The sequence below is a fragment of the Castor canadensis genome, chromosome 5, assembly GCF_047511655.1.
Source record: "Castor canadensis chromosome 5, mCasCan1.hap1v2, whole genome shotgun sequence".
In the NCBI taxonomy this organism is placed as follows: Eukaryota; Metazoa; Chordata; class Mammalia; order Rodentia; family Castoridae; genus Castor; species Castor canadensis.
Genome location: NC_133390.1, coordinates 86,206,175 through 86,221,576, shown reverse-complemented (window position 1 = coordinate 86,221,576; position 15,402 = coordinate 86,206,175). Strand labels below are relative to the sequence as shown.

The window sequence follows — 15,402 nt, the reverse complement described above, 5'->3', positions numbered from 1 at the left end:
TCTACTGAAGCTCATGACTTGGAGAAGATGGGAGAAGGAAGAGGAATAAGAGAGGAAAAAATACTTTACACCAAAATAATTCCAGTATATTAAAGATTTAAAGAGTAAACATAATAAGGCAAAGTGAAGTTATAAGTGAATAAGTATATGAATAAGCAATAGAAGGACTTTATAAAAGTGCATGCCAAAAGCAAAAAACATCAAGGAAATGATTAATAGATGTAACTAAATTTTTTTATACATGAAAAAAAATCTATAATTAAAAACCATGAGTCAAATGACCAATGGAAAATATTTTCAACATGCATTACAAAAGATTGCAGTCTTTACTATCACCCCAAACTGAAAGGAGAATGAAAAAAAAGAAACATAAACACCATTCTCAACAAACCCAGGAAACATCATAACCCTAAACCACAGAGCACAAAGACTAGCAAGTGACTTTGCTAAGGGGAAGAAGGTCAGATCAAGTGCCCAAAGGGAACAAATTTGTCCCTCAGAACCCATAAGAGCAGGAATAAAGTCTTGAGGAGCAAGGAAAACAAGGATAGGTGGGTTTAAGAAGTTGTCAGGCCTCAGCTGTGTGTGGTGCTGCATACCTGTAGTCCCAATACTCCAGAGGCTAAAACAGGAGAGTCACAAGTTTGGGGCCAGTCTAGGCTACAAAGAAAGACCCTGACTCAAAACAAAAAGAATTTGTCAAGTCACCTGTCCTCTCCTAGACTATCTTCTGTAGTCCAACAATTCCTACTCCCACCCCCACTGGAAAAGAGGGTTTATTCTCTGGAGAAATCAAACCAGAGAGGTTCTGCACTCAAGGACACCAGAAACTGAAGAAGTCACATGAGACATCATACTGAAAATAGGGGGATTAAAAAAGATTTGCACTCCCACCCACAAACCAGTCCCTAATCTACACGGATTGCTGGTAACCCCTGGGCAGGAGACTGAGGATCCTTATCTGAAGAAACTGAGCAATGCCACTAAAAGCCCAACAGATACTGGTGTGTAGGAATCCCCAGGAGAAAGAAAACTGACAGGTCACCAGGTAGCCCATCAGCCCCCCACCTGACCCACATACACAGAGCTTCAACTAGCATATTAAAGCTCCCATCTGAAACATGACTGGACAGCCAAAGATCAAATCATCAGAAGAATATTTGAAGAAATCCTCTGCAATGGGTCGAATGGTGGATCCCCAAAAGGTATGTCCATGTGATTATCTCTGGGTCCTGTGACTATTACCTTGTATGGTAAAGGGGTGAATGTTAGTTCATATGAACAGAGAAAGTGAGAAAAAATAAATCCAGGAAGTCCAACACCTCATTAATAACAGCTCCAACAGAGAGAATAGATAAAGGAGTAGGAACACAGAGATTCCATCTTACCCCAGTCAGAATGCCTATCATCAAAACACAAACAATAAAAATTGTCATAAGGATGGGGGTCATAGACACTGTTGAGGGGAATATAAATTTGTGCAGTTACTATGGAAATTGGCATCAGAAAATTAAAACTAGAACTACGATATGATCCTGCTGTACCACCTCTGTGTATGTACCCAGAAGAATCAAAGTCAGCATACAATAGGGATGCCCGCACATCCCTATTCATGGTTATCACTGCATTGTGTACAATAGCCAGTTTATGGAATCAGCCTATGTGACTACCAGTGGATGAATGGACAAAGAAATTGTGACATATGTGTATATTGACACAAATGGAGTCTTACTCAGCCCTAAAGATGAATGAAATTATACTGCTGTGGGAAAGTGGGTGGAACTGGAGGTCATCATGTTCAGCAGAGTAAGCCATTCTCACAAAGATAAGAATTGCATGTTTTCTCTCATGTGTGGAATTAAGGTGAGAAAGGACATGAAAGTAAAAGGGAGACTATTAGGGATGTGCAAGACAGAAAGAGGGGGAAGAAGAAAATATAACAGAGGGGGTGAATATAATCAAAGTATATTATATTCATGTGTGGAAATGTTATCATGAAATCCGTTACTAATAAAAAAAGAATAGCTAAGCAAATAAGACATTGCTAAGCAAAAAAAGATTAGGAAAAAAGATAGCAATAAAATAATACAAGAAAACTTCCAGAATTGAAAGACATGAGCCTTCAAGTTGAAAGACTCTATTATAGTTACAATGAATGAAAAAAAGACCTAAAACTTACTGCTACTGCAGAAATGAATCTATTGCCATGAAAAAGTGATTACAATACGACATAGGTGAAATAAATATATTTAAAAGCATGGGATAAATAGGAGCCCATCCTTATAAATTATGTGATACGTAATAATATGGAGCAGTGTCTTCAAAATGCCAAAAGAAAAATTGTCACCCTTGAATTTTATACTCAAACAATCAATCAAGTGTAGATGATCAAGTATAGACAATAGAACAAAAATATTTTTGATGTTTAAGTCTCCAAAACTCCAATTCCTATGTACTCTTTTTATAGTATTCTATTAAAGATATTATCTAACTTTGATGGAGAACACAAGAAAGACAAAGACAAGGTCTTTATTTAGGCTGCTATAATAAAGTAGCACAGACTGAGTGACTTATGAATAGCCATTGAAAAATTTAGTAAGAAACTTATTTCTACTAAACTTCTTTAGTTTTGGAGGTTGGAAGTCTGAGCAGGGTACCAGCATGGTCAGATTCTGTGAAGACCATCTTGCAGGTTGTACAGGGTTGATTTTTTGTTGTATCCTCATGACAGAAAGAGGCAAAGAAAGCTCGGGGGGAGGGGCTTTTTTTTTAATCAGAGCACTAATTCCATTCATGACAGCTCCAGGCTGACCAACTACTAACCTCCCAAAGTTCCACCTTTTATAGTTGGTTTTTTAAGTTCATGTTAGTGTCCTAGGACTGCCACCACAAACTAACACAAACTTGGCAGCTTAAATCATCAGAAATTGGTTTTCTCACAATATGTTCCAGAAACCACAGCTCCAAAATCCAGGTGTAGACAGAGTTGGTTCCCTCCAGAGGCTCTGCAGAAGAATCTGCCCCATGCCTCTTTCCTGGCTTCTTGGTGGCTGTTGGCAACTCCTTGTGTTCCTTGGTTTGAGACTGCTCAACTCTAGTCTCTGCCTAGATCTTCACATGGCTTCTCTCTATGTCTCTGTGTCAAATCTCCCTCTCCTTTCTTTTAAAAGGACACAAGTCCTTGGATCTCACCTTGAGATCCTTAACTTAGTTACATTTGCAAAGACTCAATTTCCATATAAGGTCACATTGGGCATATCTTTCTGGGGAACACAATCCAATCCACTGCAGAGTTATTTTATAACCTACTTTGAAAACCCATAATTAGATCTTCAATTTTTTTCTGTTTCCAAAGTGACTTCCAGAAAGTTTTCCATACTTAATTTGCCTTTTGGATTACTAATAAAGTTTGGTGTTTAAAAAATATAATTGTTGACCATTTGATCTTTTTCTTTTGTACATTACCTATTCATGTCCTTACTTCATTTTATTCCTGTTAGGACATTTATCTCATCCAAATGAAGGAAAAGTAAAAGAATTTTTATGATAGCATTGTTTTGAGTAGTCAAGTAGATGAAAACAGCCTGACCCACTGAATTATTTTATTATTGAATTTCATTCACCTATTGTAATTGTCATTACAGAAATGCATCTGACATGAAAGATGATTACAAAACATGTAGTTTAAAAACAGTGCATCCAACAGAACACTAGTCTCCTAAAATATAATAGGTAATAGGTAATAATATTATAAACATACATACAGTATTTACCATGTATCAGACATCATTATGAACATTGAAAAAATATTATAACTTTATGTAATAGACCCTAGTATCACCTTATTTTACCAAGAAAGAAACTGGAGCACAAAGAAATTATGATACTTGTTACTCGGAATTCATTAGATATATTTTATGGTTGATTTTCTACCTTCTTTCCACCCTCCCTTCTTTGCCACACCTTATAAATTCTGCTCAGTCTCCAGCCTCAACAAAGCTAAACCCACTGCCAACAGTCTCAGACCCGGGACCCCTCAGAGGTCCTTACCATCCCAGACTTTGGCTTTCTGTCTCCCCTGAACTGCTAATCCACTGATGACTTAAGTGGATGTCACCTCCAAAAGTGCCAAACCATGCACATGATCCAATGTTTGTTCCTGGTCCCTGAGAATGACATGACAGGTCATTCTCAGTGTCCAAGCAATGAGACAACCTCTGTCTTAACCCAATGGAATCAGGTTCAATGGTGTAATCCTAGACCTAGGCAAAGATGGAAATTTGAACGGGACCCTTGTTATATTGGTGGATTCAACTGACATCATCTATGGATCTAATTATTTTATGAAGTGAATGCCATTATTATAACCAGAGTGAAGCAGATATTATTGAATGGAAACAACAAATGTTATTTTAAAATAAAACTTAAATGAGCTGGACCTGGTGGCCTATGTCTATAATCCCAGCTACTATGGAGGCAGAGATAGGAGGACTAGCCTAGGCAAAAGAAAAAAAAAAAAGAACAGTTAGCAAGACTCTATCTCAAAGAACCTGTCTAAGAAGTAACTAAAGCATAAAAGGGCTGGGGGCATGACTCAGGAGGTAGAGCAAGCACAAAGCTCTGAGTTCACACCTTAGTACTGCAAAACTAATTAACTAATTAAAATTTAATCCTGAGAGTCCTCTACCTCATCTTCAGTAATACCCCATACTTCTCAATATTCTTTCACAGATACTACAAAGTGTTAGCCACACCAGAACCTAGATACTACTGCTGGAGAAAAGGCATGGAGTAGCAGCAAGTGATGTGGACCCTGGACCGAGAAAGCCCAGGGTTCATATTGCATCCTTGTCACTTAGCTTCTGTGTGGCCTTACTTGTCCACCCAAAACCGGAGTGAATAATCACCTCCCCAGTTGTGCTAGGAATCAGAGATTGTGAACATGAAGTGTGGGCTGCTACAAGTTACACTCGTTGTCCTAGAGCCAGGAGCCAAGTGTAGTCCCATCACAGAGACAGAAAGTTCAGATACAGGCATGGGAGCCAGCCCACAAAGGTGTCTGAGGACACACTGTTTTCACCTACTTCAGAAGAGGGCACCAAGCTTGTTTGTTCACTCACCTGGAAGAGGTTGGCGGCTTCCAGGACCCGCTGGACGTTCTGCTTGGTGATGAGCGCCTTGCTGGTGTACGTGTAGTCCAGGAGAGTATGCATGGTCTCAGCGTCCACACCTTTGATAATGATCCTCTTCTCATGCTTTTCCTTCAGGTCATTGCAGAACATGGCCCTGGAAGAGAGTAAGTGTGAGTGTGAATCCCACCAGGACCCTTGCTTCCGGACCTAGAGATGCCCTTTCAGACAAGTCTGCCCTCCTGGAGCAATGAGGCCCTCAAGGCCAGAACCTGGGATGATTGCACATCAGACCCTCAGAAAGCACTTACTGAACTGAACTTGCTGCTCCACCAGTGCCAGCTGTGGTCCCCAAACCAGTCCCAGATCTATTTTACAGGCTCAAGGTGCTGAGTAACATTCTGGGGACGTTATGAGATTCCCAGGCCTCAACTGTTCTTTCTTAGTCAATACCAGCACCACACAGGGTTTCTAACTCAGTTCTCAGTTCTCACACCAGCTCTCTTCTGACCAGGATCCTGGCCTACCATTCTAGCCTGGCCACCCAGGACTCAATTCCCCCCGAGCAGTGCAAGTGGCTCATGCAGATACTTCTCACCCCAGAGACTGGATCCTTGTCAATGGACTCCCAATTATAGCTGGGAGCCTTGAATTTCCCCATCCCAGGACAGAGCTCCCCAAGGTCATTGCTCTGTCTCACTTCTGGCCTATGCCTTTCTTGTTCCCTCTCTTTCTTGCATCCTGCTCAGGACTGGACTTTAGATAGTTAGCCTCTGTCTTGGAAGGAGGGAAACAGGATAGAAAGGATGCTGGTTTTAACATCAGATGGACTTGGATTTGAACTCTCCAAGCTGACACGTTACTTAATCTCCATGAAATTGTTTTCTCATTTGCAATACAGATTTTTAATAGCTATTCCTAAACTTTATTGTTAAGGCTTAGTTCATTAACTAATAGATAAGGAGAAATATACAGATTTTTCCCCACCCCATGCCAGGCTCATAGGTGAATTTATCATGCTTCTTAGACTTTGACATTTGAACTGTTAGTTCTTCCCAGGAAATGTGTGATCAACTTTATTTTTCAATGCATTTAAACCTTACCATGCTTCTAAAAAGATTTTTGGAATTCTGGAAACATAAAATGTACCAAAATATGGCAAGATTGCAAAATTAAAAGTAGAGGGCAAGAAGAAAGAAAAACATGAGTGGGAGCACGAAGCTAATCTATGGTTGAGGCCAAAAATGCTTACCAGCATGGCTGCTGCACTGTGATCTGCACAGGGAGCTTGGTCAATGCATAGAGAGGCAATTTTGGTCAGTTGAGTAATTCACAATCCTTGTGATATATATTTTGATAAATCCAAATGCTCAGAAGAATTGTTGCTGTTCTTTGCATTAAAAATTAGATGCAGCTGGGTGCCAGTGGCTTATGCCTGTAATCCTAGCCACTTGGGAGGCTGACATCAGGAGGATCATGGTTCAAGGCCAGATGGCACAAATAGTGTTTGCAAAACCCCATCTCAGCAAATAACCAAAGAAAAATGGACTGGATGCGTGGCTGCTTTGCAAGCACAAAGCCCTGAATTCAAAATCCCAGTCCCATAAAAACAAACAAAAAACTAGATGGAAGGTAAAGGGCCTAATTCACATGACAGAGCACCTGCCTAGCAAACACAAGGCCCTGAGTTCAAATTCCAGTACCACCACTTCCTCATTTCCCTTGAAAATGAAGAAAAGCCTCACAACATTCTTACTCCATGAGACTAGTCCTTAATACCTGTAGCTGAGACAATTCCTTCAGTCCCATTCTTACAAAAACCTGTTCACTCTGTCTTTCTTTCCCAATGGTGTGAAACCCCCAAAATCCTATGAGCTAGGAGAGTACAGTTTGTAAAAACAACTCTTGGGAGGATCCAGAATTCAATTTCTCTTAACTCACCACGTATTTATAGAGTACAACTCTTTGTAAGATATTGGGATTTAAATATTAAGTAAAGCAAGGCATGGTGGGACACACCAGTACTCAGAATGCTGAGACAGGAGGTTCACAAGTTGGAGGCCACTCTGGGATATATAGCAAGACCCAATCTCTAGAAACCAACCAACCAACAAACTAACAAACAAATAAATAATAGGTCGTGCTCTGGATTGCCATCCCAGCTCATACACTGAAACTGACCCCCAATGTGACCGTATTTGTAGACAGGGCTTCAGAAATTAATTATAGTTAAATGAAGTCATAAGGTTGAAGCTGATAGCATTGATGTTCTTATAAGAAGAGGAAGAAAGGCCAGAATTCTCTTTCTCTACCATGTGAGGTCACAGCAAGTAGGAAGCCACTGGCAAGTCAGGAAAGAGAACCCTCACTTCACCCTTACCTACACTTTGATCTTGGACTTCTGGCCTCCCGAACTGTAAGAAAGTGAATTTATGAGAACAACTCGAAGAGATCATCAGCCATAGGAACAGGAAGTGACATAAGGATGGCAGAGGGGCACGAGGTCTCAAGATGGCAGTGGCTGGGTAATTGACTGAGAGGCAGAGGTGAAGGCCCCTACGAAGTAAAAGAGGCTGGGAATCACCACCTCCCTGCTTCTCACAGTCTTGGGAGCCCAGCAATAGTGTCTTTCTTTTTTTAATATTCATTATAAACTTTCACTTATTCAAGTGAACCATGTAAACTATCAACATGAGACGGAGATCAACATCGTCCACCGAGAGTGGAAACTTATGAACTCTACAGACCAAGCCCGATAGGAAGCCAGAAAAAGAGAAGTAACGAAGACCAAAAAAGAGTGCATGATGGTTCAAGCTGCAATTTTGAAGATGAAAGATCCAAAACAAATTATCTGGGACATGGAGAAATTGGATGAAATGGAGTTTAACTCAGTACAACAGCCACAGCTAAATGAGAAAGTACTGAAAGACGAGCATAAAAAGCTACGTGAGACCTTTGAACATATTCAGAGAATCGAGATATTTACAAAGAACTGAGAAAGCTAGAATTAGAATATGAACAGAAGGGGGCCTAACTTAGCCAATATTTTGATGCTGTCAAGAACGCCCAGCATGTGGAAGCAGAGAGGATTCCTTGGCCAGATGTGCCACCTGCTCCTTCCAACATCTTGATCCAGGACATTCCACTTCCTGGTGCCCAGCCTCCCTCCATCCTTAAGAAGACCTCAGCTTATGGGCCTCCAACTCGAGCAGTTTCTATCCTTCCTCTTGGTGGACATGGTGTTCCACCTGGTGACAGTGAGCGAGACAACACTGAAGAGAAAAAGTCAAGTCTGAGTGTACGATTTGCAGATAGGCCTGGAAAATCAAGGAAGAAAATGAACATAAGGGAGCCGACTCCTCTTCAAGACCTGAAGCTTCAAATGGCAGGTCAGGAAATCCCTGAGGAGGGGAAGGAAGTAGAGGGACCCTCAGAGGATGATGAAGAACACGATTCTGAAGCAGAAAAGCATCACAGAAACAACATCGATGATTCTTATTCTGACAGCACAGTTACTGCTTCTTCACAGCAGCAGGCTCTCCCACAGTCCGTTCTGCCTTCTCAGATACAAGCACTTCCCATGCCAGGAACACCACCTCTTAGACCACCACCTGCTCCACCTTTACAGCCTCCTGGGCCACCTCTAGGGACTCCTCCATTCCTGAGACCACCTGGAATGTCAGGACTCCAAGGTCCTTTACCACGACTTTTACCCCCAGGACCACCACCAGGCCCATTTCCTGGTCCTCCCCCAGGTCCACCTCCAGGTCTGCTTCCTGGCCCTCTTCCTTGAGGACCCCTGCCAAGGCTACCTCCTCCTGCACCTCCAGGTGTCCCCCACCTCATCCTGGTATGATGCTCCCACCTTTGGGGCCTCCACTTGGACCTGCCCCACATGGGCTTTTCCCACCAGCTCCCTTGCTGAACCCTGGGGTACTAAGTGCCCCACCCAACCTGATTCAGCGATCCAAGGCGGACGATGCAAGTGCAGCCACCATTGAGAAGAAAGCCACAGCAGACATCAGTGCTAAGCCACAGACCACTAATCCCAAGGCAGAAATTACTCGATTTGTGCCCACCACACTGAGGGTACATCAGGAGAATAAAGGTTGATCGCTGCTCCCCAAAGAAAGTCAGAGGATGATTCTGCTGTGCCTCTTGCCAAAGCACCCCCCAAATCTGATCCTTCTGTGTCTGTCTCAGTACAAACTAAGGATGATTTTATGAAGCTTTCATGAAAGAGATGGAAGGGCTGCTGTGACAGCTTTTGATGCCAGACAGGCTTCCCAACAGTGGTTCATGGAATAAGAGGCTCTAATTACATTGAAAGAGCTTCTTTCACTGTCAGGGTATTTTCTAATTTGATTTCAAGGAATCCTAAAGATTAGCATTGATGGGACTTTACTGCACAGAGGGAGTGTCATTCAGAAGAGATTGGCTATTAAAGCAGTGCTGCTAACATCCTCTCCCTCTCACAACGCCATTTTCATCCCCTTCCTTCCCCTTCTCCAAGCCTTTGGAAATTTGTGATCGAGGATATCTTATTTGCTTATTTGTTTTGGCTCTCTTCTTGTGTGCTATAAGCTCCAGAGTGAGAGTTCTGAAAAAACCAGTTTATTTCTTCTTGACTTGTATTTGAGTTATTTTTAATATTTTCTTGTAAATATTTTGTAATATTTTACTTGTAGTGAAATGGATCACAATGTTATTTACCAGTACAAAGCAGAATGTGTGGGAAGAAAATGTATAAATCTCTGATTAAAATTATTTCCCACTGTTTCCTGGAAAAAATAAATGTTATATATCAAAAAAAAAAAAAAAGAAAGTAAGTTTATGTTGATTAATCTGTTTAGCCTCTGGGTTTTTTTGTTATGGCAAATTACTAAGACAGACCTTGATGCTGAGAAGTGGGGGGCTGATGTCACAAATAACTGAAAATGGGGGAGGTGATTGGGGACTGGGTAATGAGCAGAGGCTGTAGGAGTTTTGAGGTAAATGCTAGAAAAGGCCTAGATTGCATGCCAGTGGGAAGATGGGCAGTCAAGATCATTCTCATAAGGTCTCAGCTGGAAATAAAGAACATGTTGAAAACTGAACAAAAGGTGACCCTTGTTATAAAGTGACAAAACACTCAGCTGAGCTGTGTTCTTGGGTTTGTGGAAGACAGAACTGATGAGCGATGAAATTAAATATTCAACTGAGGGGATTGCTGAATTAAGTTTTGGGAGTAGCTAAGTTCCTCCCAACTGCTTAGAGTTAAATGCAAGGGGACAGAGATTAACTGAAAATGGGATTTTTAAGCAAAAAGAAACCAGAAGTTAAAGACTTGGAAAGTTCTCAATCTATCTGTCACTAAGGGTCAGTCCAGGGGGCGGTCTGGGGAGGTCCTCAGAACAGGGGAGACCTCAACTCTTGGGCCCCACTGATTCTTGCCTCTGGCTCAGAAAGGAATTTCAGACCAAGATATAAGGCAGAGTTTTATTCAACAGCAATACAGAGAGCAAAGGCACACTTCGTAAGCAAAATACAAGCACACAGAAGAGATGCACTGGGCTAGATTAACAGCAGGATATTTACACTGAGAAAGTAGGGCAGGTTCTATTAAACATTCAGTAGAGTGCTGTCCTATGTTTTGAGTGCCTGATGCATTCTAATCATTCTTGCTCTCACAGTATTTTGATATTATCAGTTGGGCCCAGAGAAATGTCTTGGTCAGCTTTTCTAAATCAGGGTCCCTGCAACACGTCTGCTTTCTGTGACTTTTAATGGGCATTCCCCAGACCAAAGGAGGGGATGGTACCAGACAGTTTTTCAACATGTACATCTTTCTTGAATATAAGCATGCTTATTTTTTTGGAGCACGTTAATCATTTGGGGCAAAGCCAGAGATGCGGTCCTTACTTTTCTACTGTTTGCTAAAGTTTAGTGAGGGTGTGTGCAGCTCAAAGAAAAGAAAATGGTGCCTATGTGCTTTAAATCAAATGAGTTATTAATACAGTACTTGTTTCTGAATTCCTGCCTCCTGTTTCCCTTGTCCAGTTTCTATCTATCCTGCCTCATCACATCCCTTGCAGCAGAACATGAAGAAGCATGTTGCAAAGGACAAACCAAGGGTGTGTCTGGATTATCATCAGGATAAAATGCTTATGGGATTACAGGAGCAGACACCACCAGTCTGAATGGAAGAGATGGAGACAGGAGAAATGAAGGAAGACTGTGAAACTTCCTGACTTGACAGTACAGGATGGGATGATAAAAGCACTCAGCTGTGAACACGCATGCTCCTCAAGAAGAGGAAAAAAATTACTTTGCAGACAATTTAGAGATTATTAGGGCCACCACCTGGGTGCAACAGGTCAGGCAGCCTATGCCAGAAGACTTAGGACAGAATTCCTGCCTACAGTCATGAGAACATGACTTTGAGGGGCCAAATATGAACTGTCAGGGACTGAATTGTGTCTCTGCCCTAACTCCCCCTGTGGACTCCTACTTGCCTGGAGGGCAGAGCATGGAACCCAAGAGGACTTTTCCCAAGCCTCAAAATCTAGTGGCTTTACCGTGCTAGGGTTACCTTTTCCTTCTTTCCTACTTCTCCCTTCTAGAATGGGAATGTCTGTCCTGTTGTACTCTGGAAACACATAACTTGTCTGGTTTCACAGGGCCACGACTGGAGAGGAATTTTGCCTTAGGATGAACTGTATTTCAAGTCTCACCCATATCTGATTTCGATGATATTTAGATAAGACTTTGCACTTAACACTTTTAAGTTGACACTGAAATAAATTAAGTCTTTTGAGGCTGTTGGGGTGTAATGGAAGTGTTCTGCATATAAGAACATGACTTTGAGTGGCCAAGTGTGGAATGCCATGGACTGAACTCTGTCCCCGCCTTAATTCCCATTATTATGACTGTATTCAGACACAGCGGTTTTAGGAGGAAATTAAGGCTAAACGAAGTCATAAGGGTAAGATCCTCATCTGAAATGACTGGTTTCTTTATAAGAGGAAAACACCCCTCTCTCTCTCTCTCTCTCTCTCTCTCTCTCTCTCTCAGCCTCTCCCTCTCCTCCCCATTTCTCCCCTCTCCTTTCCATTCCTCCCCTCTCCTCCTCTTCTCACCCTTCCCAACCTTTCTCCTCTCCTCCCTTCTCTCTCTGTGCTCATGCACCAAGTGACAGGCCATGTGAGGACACAGTGAGAAGGTGGCCATCTGCCAGGCAGGAAAAGAAAGATTACCAAAAACTAAACCATGGTAGAAATTCAATTCTGGATTTCCACTGTCTGGAACTGTTAGAAAATAGATTTCTGTTATTCAAGCCACCTCATCTATAGTATCTTGTTAAAGCAGCCTAAGCTGACTAATACTGACTGTCTCTATCAACTCCTACCTCTAGGAGTTCATAATCTAGCCAGGGTTTATCTATGCACAAATAAAAGACTTACAAAGTGCTGTGGAGGCCTGGAGTGGTGCTTATGGAGTGGGAAAAGTTCGATATGTGAAGATTTGTGGATAGGATTTCCAAGTAGCAAACACAGTGAGTAGAGGCATACAGATGCAAGGGTGGGAACACACAGAACTAACAGGTATGGATGTTCCCAACTGACATTGTTTAACTCAGGATTTTTCAACATTATGGTGGTACAAACGCCATATACATTAAATAGAAACTGCTCTTTGAGTTTTACATTCTGATCTTTTCTCCAGCACCATACTTTCTGACAATGTTGGGCAGTGGCAGCAAAACCACAGCTACCAGTCAGCCACATGATCACTGGAGTAAACAACCCCACCATGTATCATCAGGCTTCTAAATGTGATTCTTTTACAAAATAGTTTCTGCCTGGTAGCAAGGGGGTAGGGGGGGAGAGGGAAGGGGTGGGGGAAAGGGAGGGGTGGGGGGAAGGGGGAAGAAATGATCCAAACATTGTATGCACATATGATAAAAGAAGTATAAATAAATAAATAAATATGATTCCTTTGAGGCCCAGGGAGTTTGAAAGAAGGTGGTGAGGAAGCAGTCTAGAAAGATCAACTAGGTCTTGATTGCAGAGGGTACTATGTCAGGAGTTAACTTTTCACTCAGTGGACAACAGGGAGCCACTGAAGGTTAATGGGCAGAGGCAGGACTCAAAGAGAACATTTTTAACAGGTGTGTCCTCACTTTATTTTACAAGTGATGGGTGACACTGGAGTCAAGAATTAACTGCACCCAAACACTGCTGGAAGGCTTGTGACAATGCCAGAGCCCTGTCTCAGAAAAGGTACAAAGTAGGGCAGTAGCCATAGTTGTCAATGGACTTTGTAACCCACAGACATGTGAACATTCCTGGAGAGCAATTCTTTCCCAGTCAAGTCACTGAAATGGGAAGGTCCCAGGGAGGAGTCCTGGGGATAGAATGTAATTCTCCAACCCAGGACTTCCACCCAGTATAGAGGGGATTAAAGCCCTCAGTCCTTCTCTCCTTTTCTTTCCCACACCTTCTATTTATTTCTGGACATCACTCAGCCTTTTCTCTACCTTTTCTTAACCTGCTAAAAAGGTGGCTACTTTTGGCCACTCCAAAAGTTGCTGGTGGAGTGGCTCAAATGGTAAAGCGCCTGCCTAGCAGGCATGAAGCCTTGAGTTCAAGCCCCAGTACTGCCAAAAGTCAACAGAGAGAGAAAGAGAGAGAGAGAGAATCACTTGACTTGCTGAGTTCTCAAACCTTTTGTTTTAGCCAGTGAGCTCTTTCCACTGCCCTCCCATCATCCTCTTTGCTTTAATCACTGATAATCCTCCTATCTCTCCCTTCTCCCCGTCTACTCTTTTCCCTCAACTGGCACCTGTCTCCTCACAAGACTGTGACAGCATGAAAGCATCAGCAAATATTAACTCCAGGGCTGCAAAGTCAATAAATCCCAGCCTGGAACCAGACAAGCAATGATGTCATATGGGCAGGTGACTTATTTACAAGCCACTTTCTTCAGCCATAATTCCCCTCGGGCAGCAGCAAGGAGCTGTCTGCAGAACCACAATCACGTTCCTTCACAAGTGATGTCTCCTAGGGCTCGCCTTGCTGCCTTACAGCAACCACTTAGCTCAGCATCTCTTCCTGAGGAGCAAAGAGCTGCAAATGCATGCTGTGAACCTCCCTTTGAAGGAGTCCCAAGGGCAAAGCTCCCTGATACATATATAATGAAATTTATATGCAAATAATTTTACCTTTTCTAGGTCAACATTTTTTTTGAAGTAATGGGGTTTGAACTCAGGACCTAACGCTTGCTAGGCAGGAGCTCTACTGCTTGAGCCACTCCTCCAACTGTTCTTGCACTGGTTATTGTGGAGATAGGGTCTCACTTTTTGCCCAGGCGGGCCTGGACCACAGTCCTCCTGTTTTATACTTTCTGCAGTCTCTGGAATGACAGGCACGTGCCTCCACACGCAGCTCTTTTCCATTGAGATGGGGCCTTGCAAACTTCTTTCCCAGGCTGCCCTAGAACTGCGATCTTCCAATCTCATCCTCCCATATAGCTTAAGATGACAGGCAGGCCACTACGTCCAGTGATTGATTGTTGGGGTCTCTCAAACATTTTTGCCTGGCCTGTTCTGGAGCCACAGCTTCCCGATCTCAGTCTACCAAGTAGCTAGGATTACAGGTGTGAGGCATCAGCATCCAGCTCTAGGCAACATTTTTTTTAAGAATAAAAAGAAACAGATGAAAATCAATCAATATATTTTATTCAACCTAATCGATACTAAATATTATTTCAGCATATGATAAATATCTTAACATTACTAATGAGATAATTTGCATTATTTTTTCATACTAAGTCTGAAAAATCACTCATGTATATTTTATATGTAGAGGACAAGTTGAGACCTGACACAGTTCAAAGGCTCGATGGTCACACAGGCTGATGGCTGCCATATTAAACAGCGTGGCTCTAGATCATCAATCCAGCACCTAGGTGCTGGTGTCACCCAGATCTGAAACCATCTCAGGGGAGAAACTGAATATCACCCACATGAATGTCATATACGTAAAGCTATGGGAAACATCAGCATTCAGATGAAAGGCTAGTGGAGAGATGTGTCAATATCAAATGAGATATATCTGTTAGTGTTCTAATTTCATGCCTTGCACACAAAGGGCGCTTCAATGAAGTCAGCACATTTCAATAGGATACATTATTGGTTTCTCTGGGATCATTTAACTCTCAATTGAGTGGTCCCTGCTAGACACAGTTCCTGAAATCTCTCTGGAATCACACTTGGTAGAAAATATCCTGCCTC

General features: G+C 42.2%; 1 protein-coding gene and 1 pseudogene across 1 annotated transcript in view; one reads left to right on the top strand and one right to left on the bottom strand.

Moving 5' to 3' along the window:
* Positions 1-10,035, top strand: part of LOC141423281 (WW domain-binding protein 11 pseudogene) — a 110,580-nt pseudogene extending 100,545 nt beyond the window's left edge.
* Positions 1-15,402, bottom strand: part of Klhl6 (kelch like family member 6) — a 57,429-nt gene that overhangs the window by 24,148 nt on the left and 17,879 nt on the right. Inside the window, exon 2 of the mRNA XM_074073652.1 lies at positions 5,121-5,286. Coding sequence (XP_073929753.1) covers positions 5,121-5,286 — 166 coding nt within the window. The remainder of the gene's footprint in view (positions 1-5,120; positions 5,287-15,402) is intronic.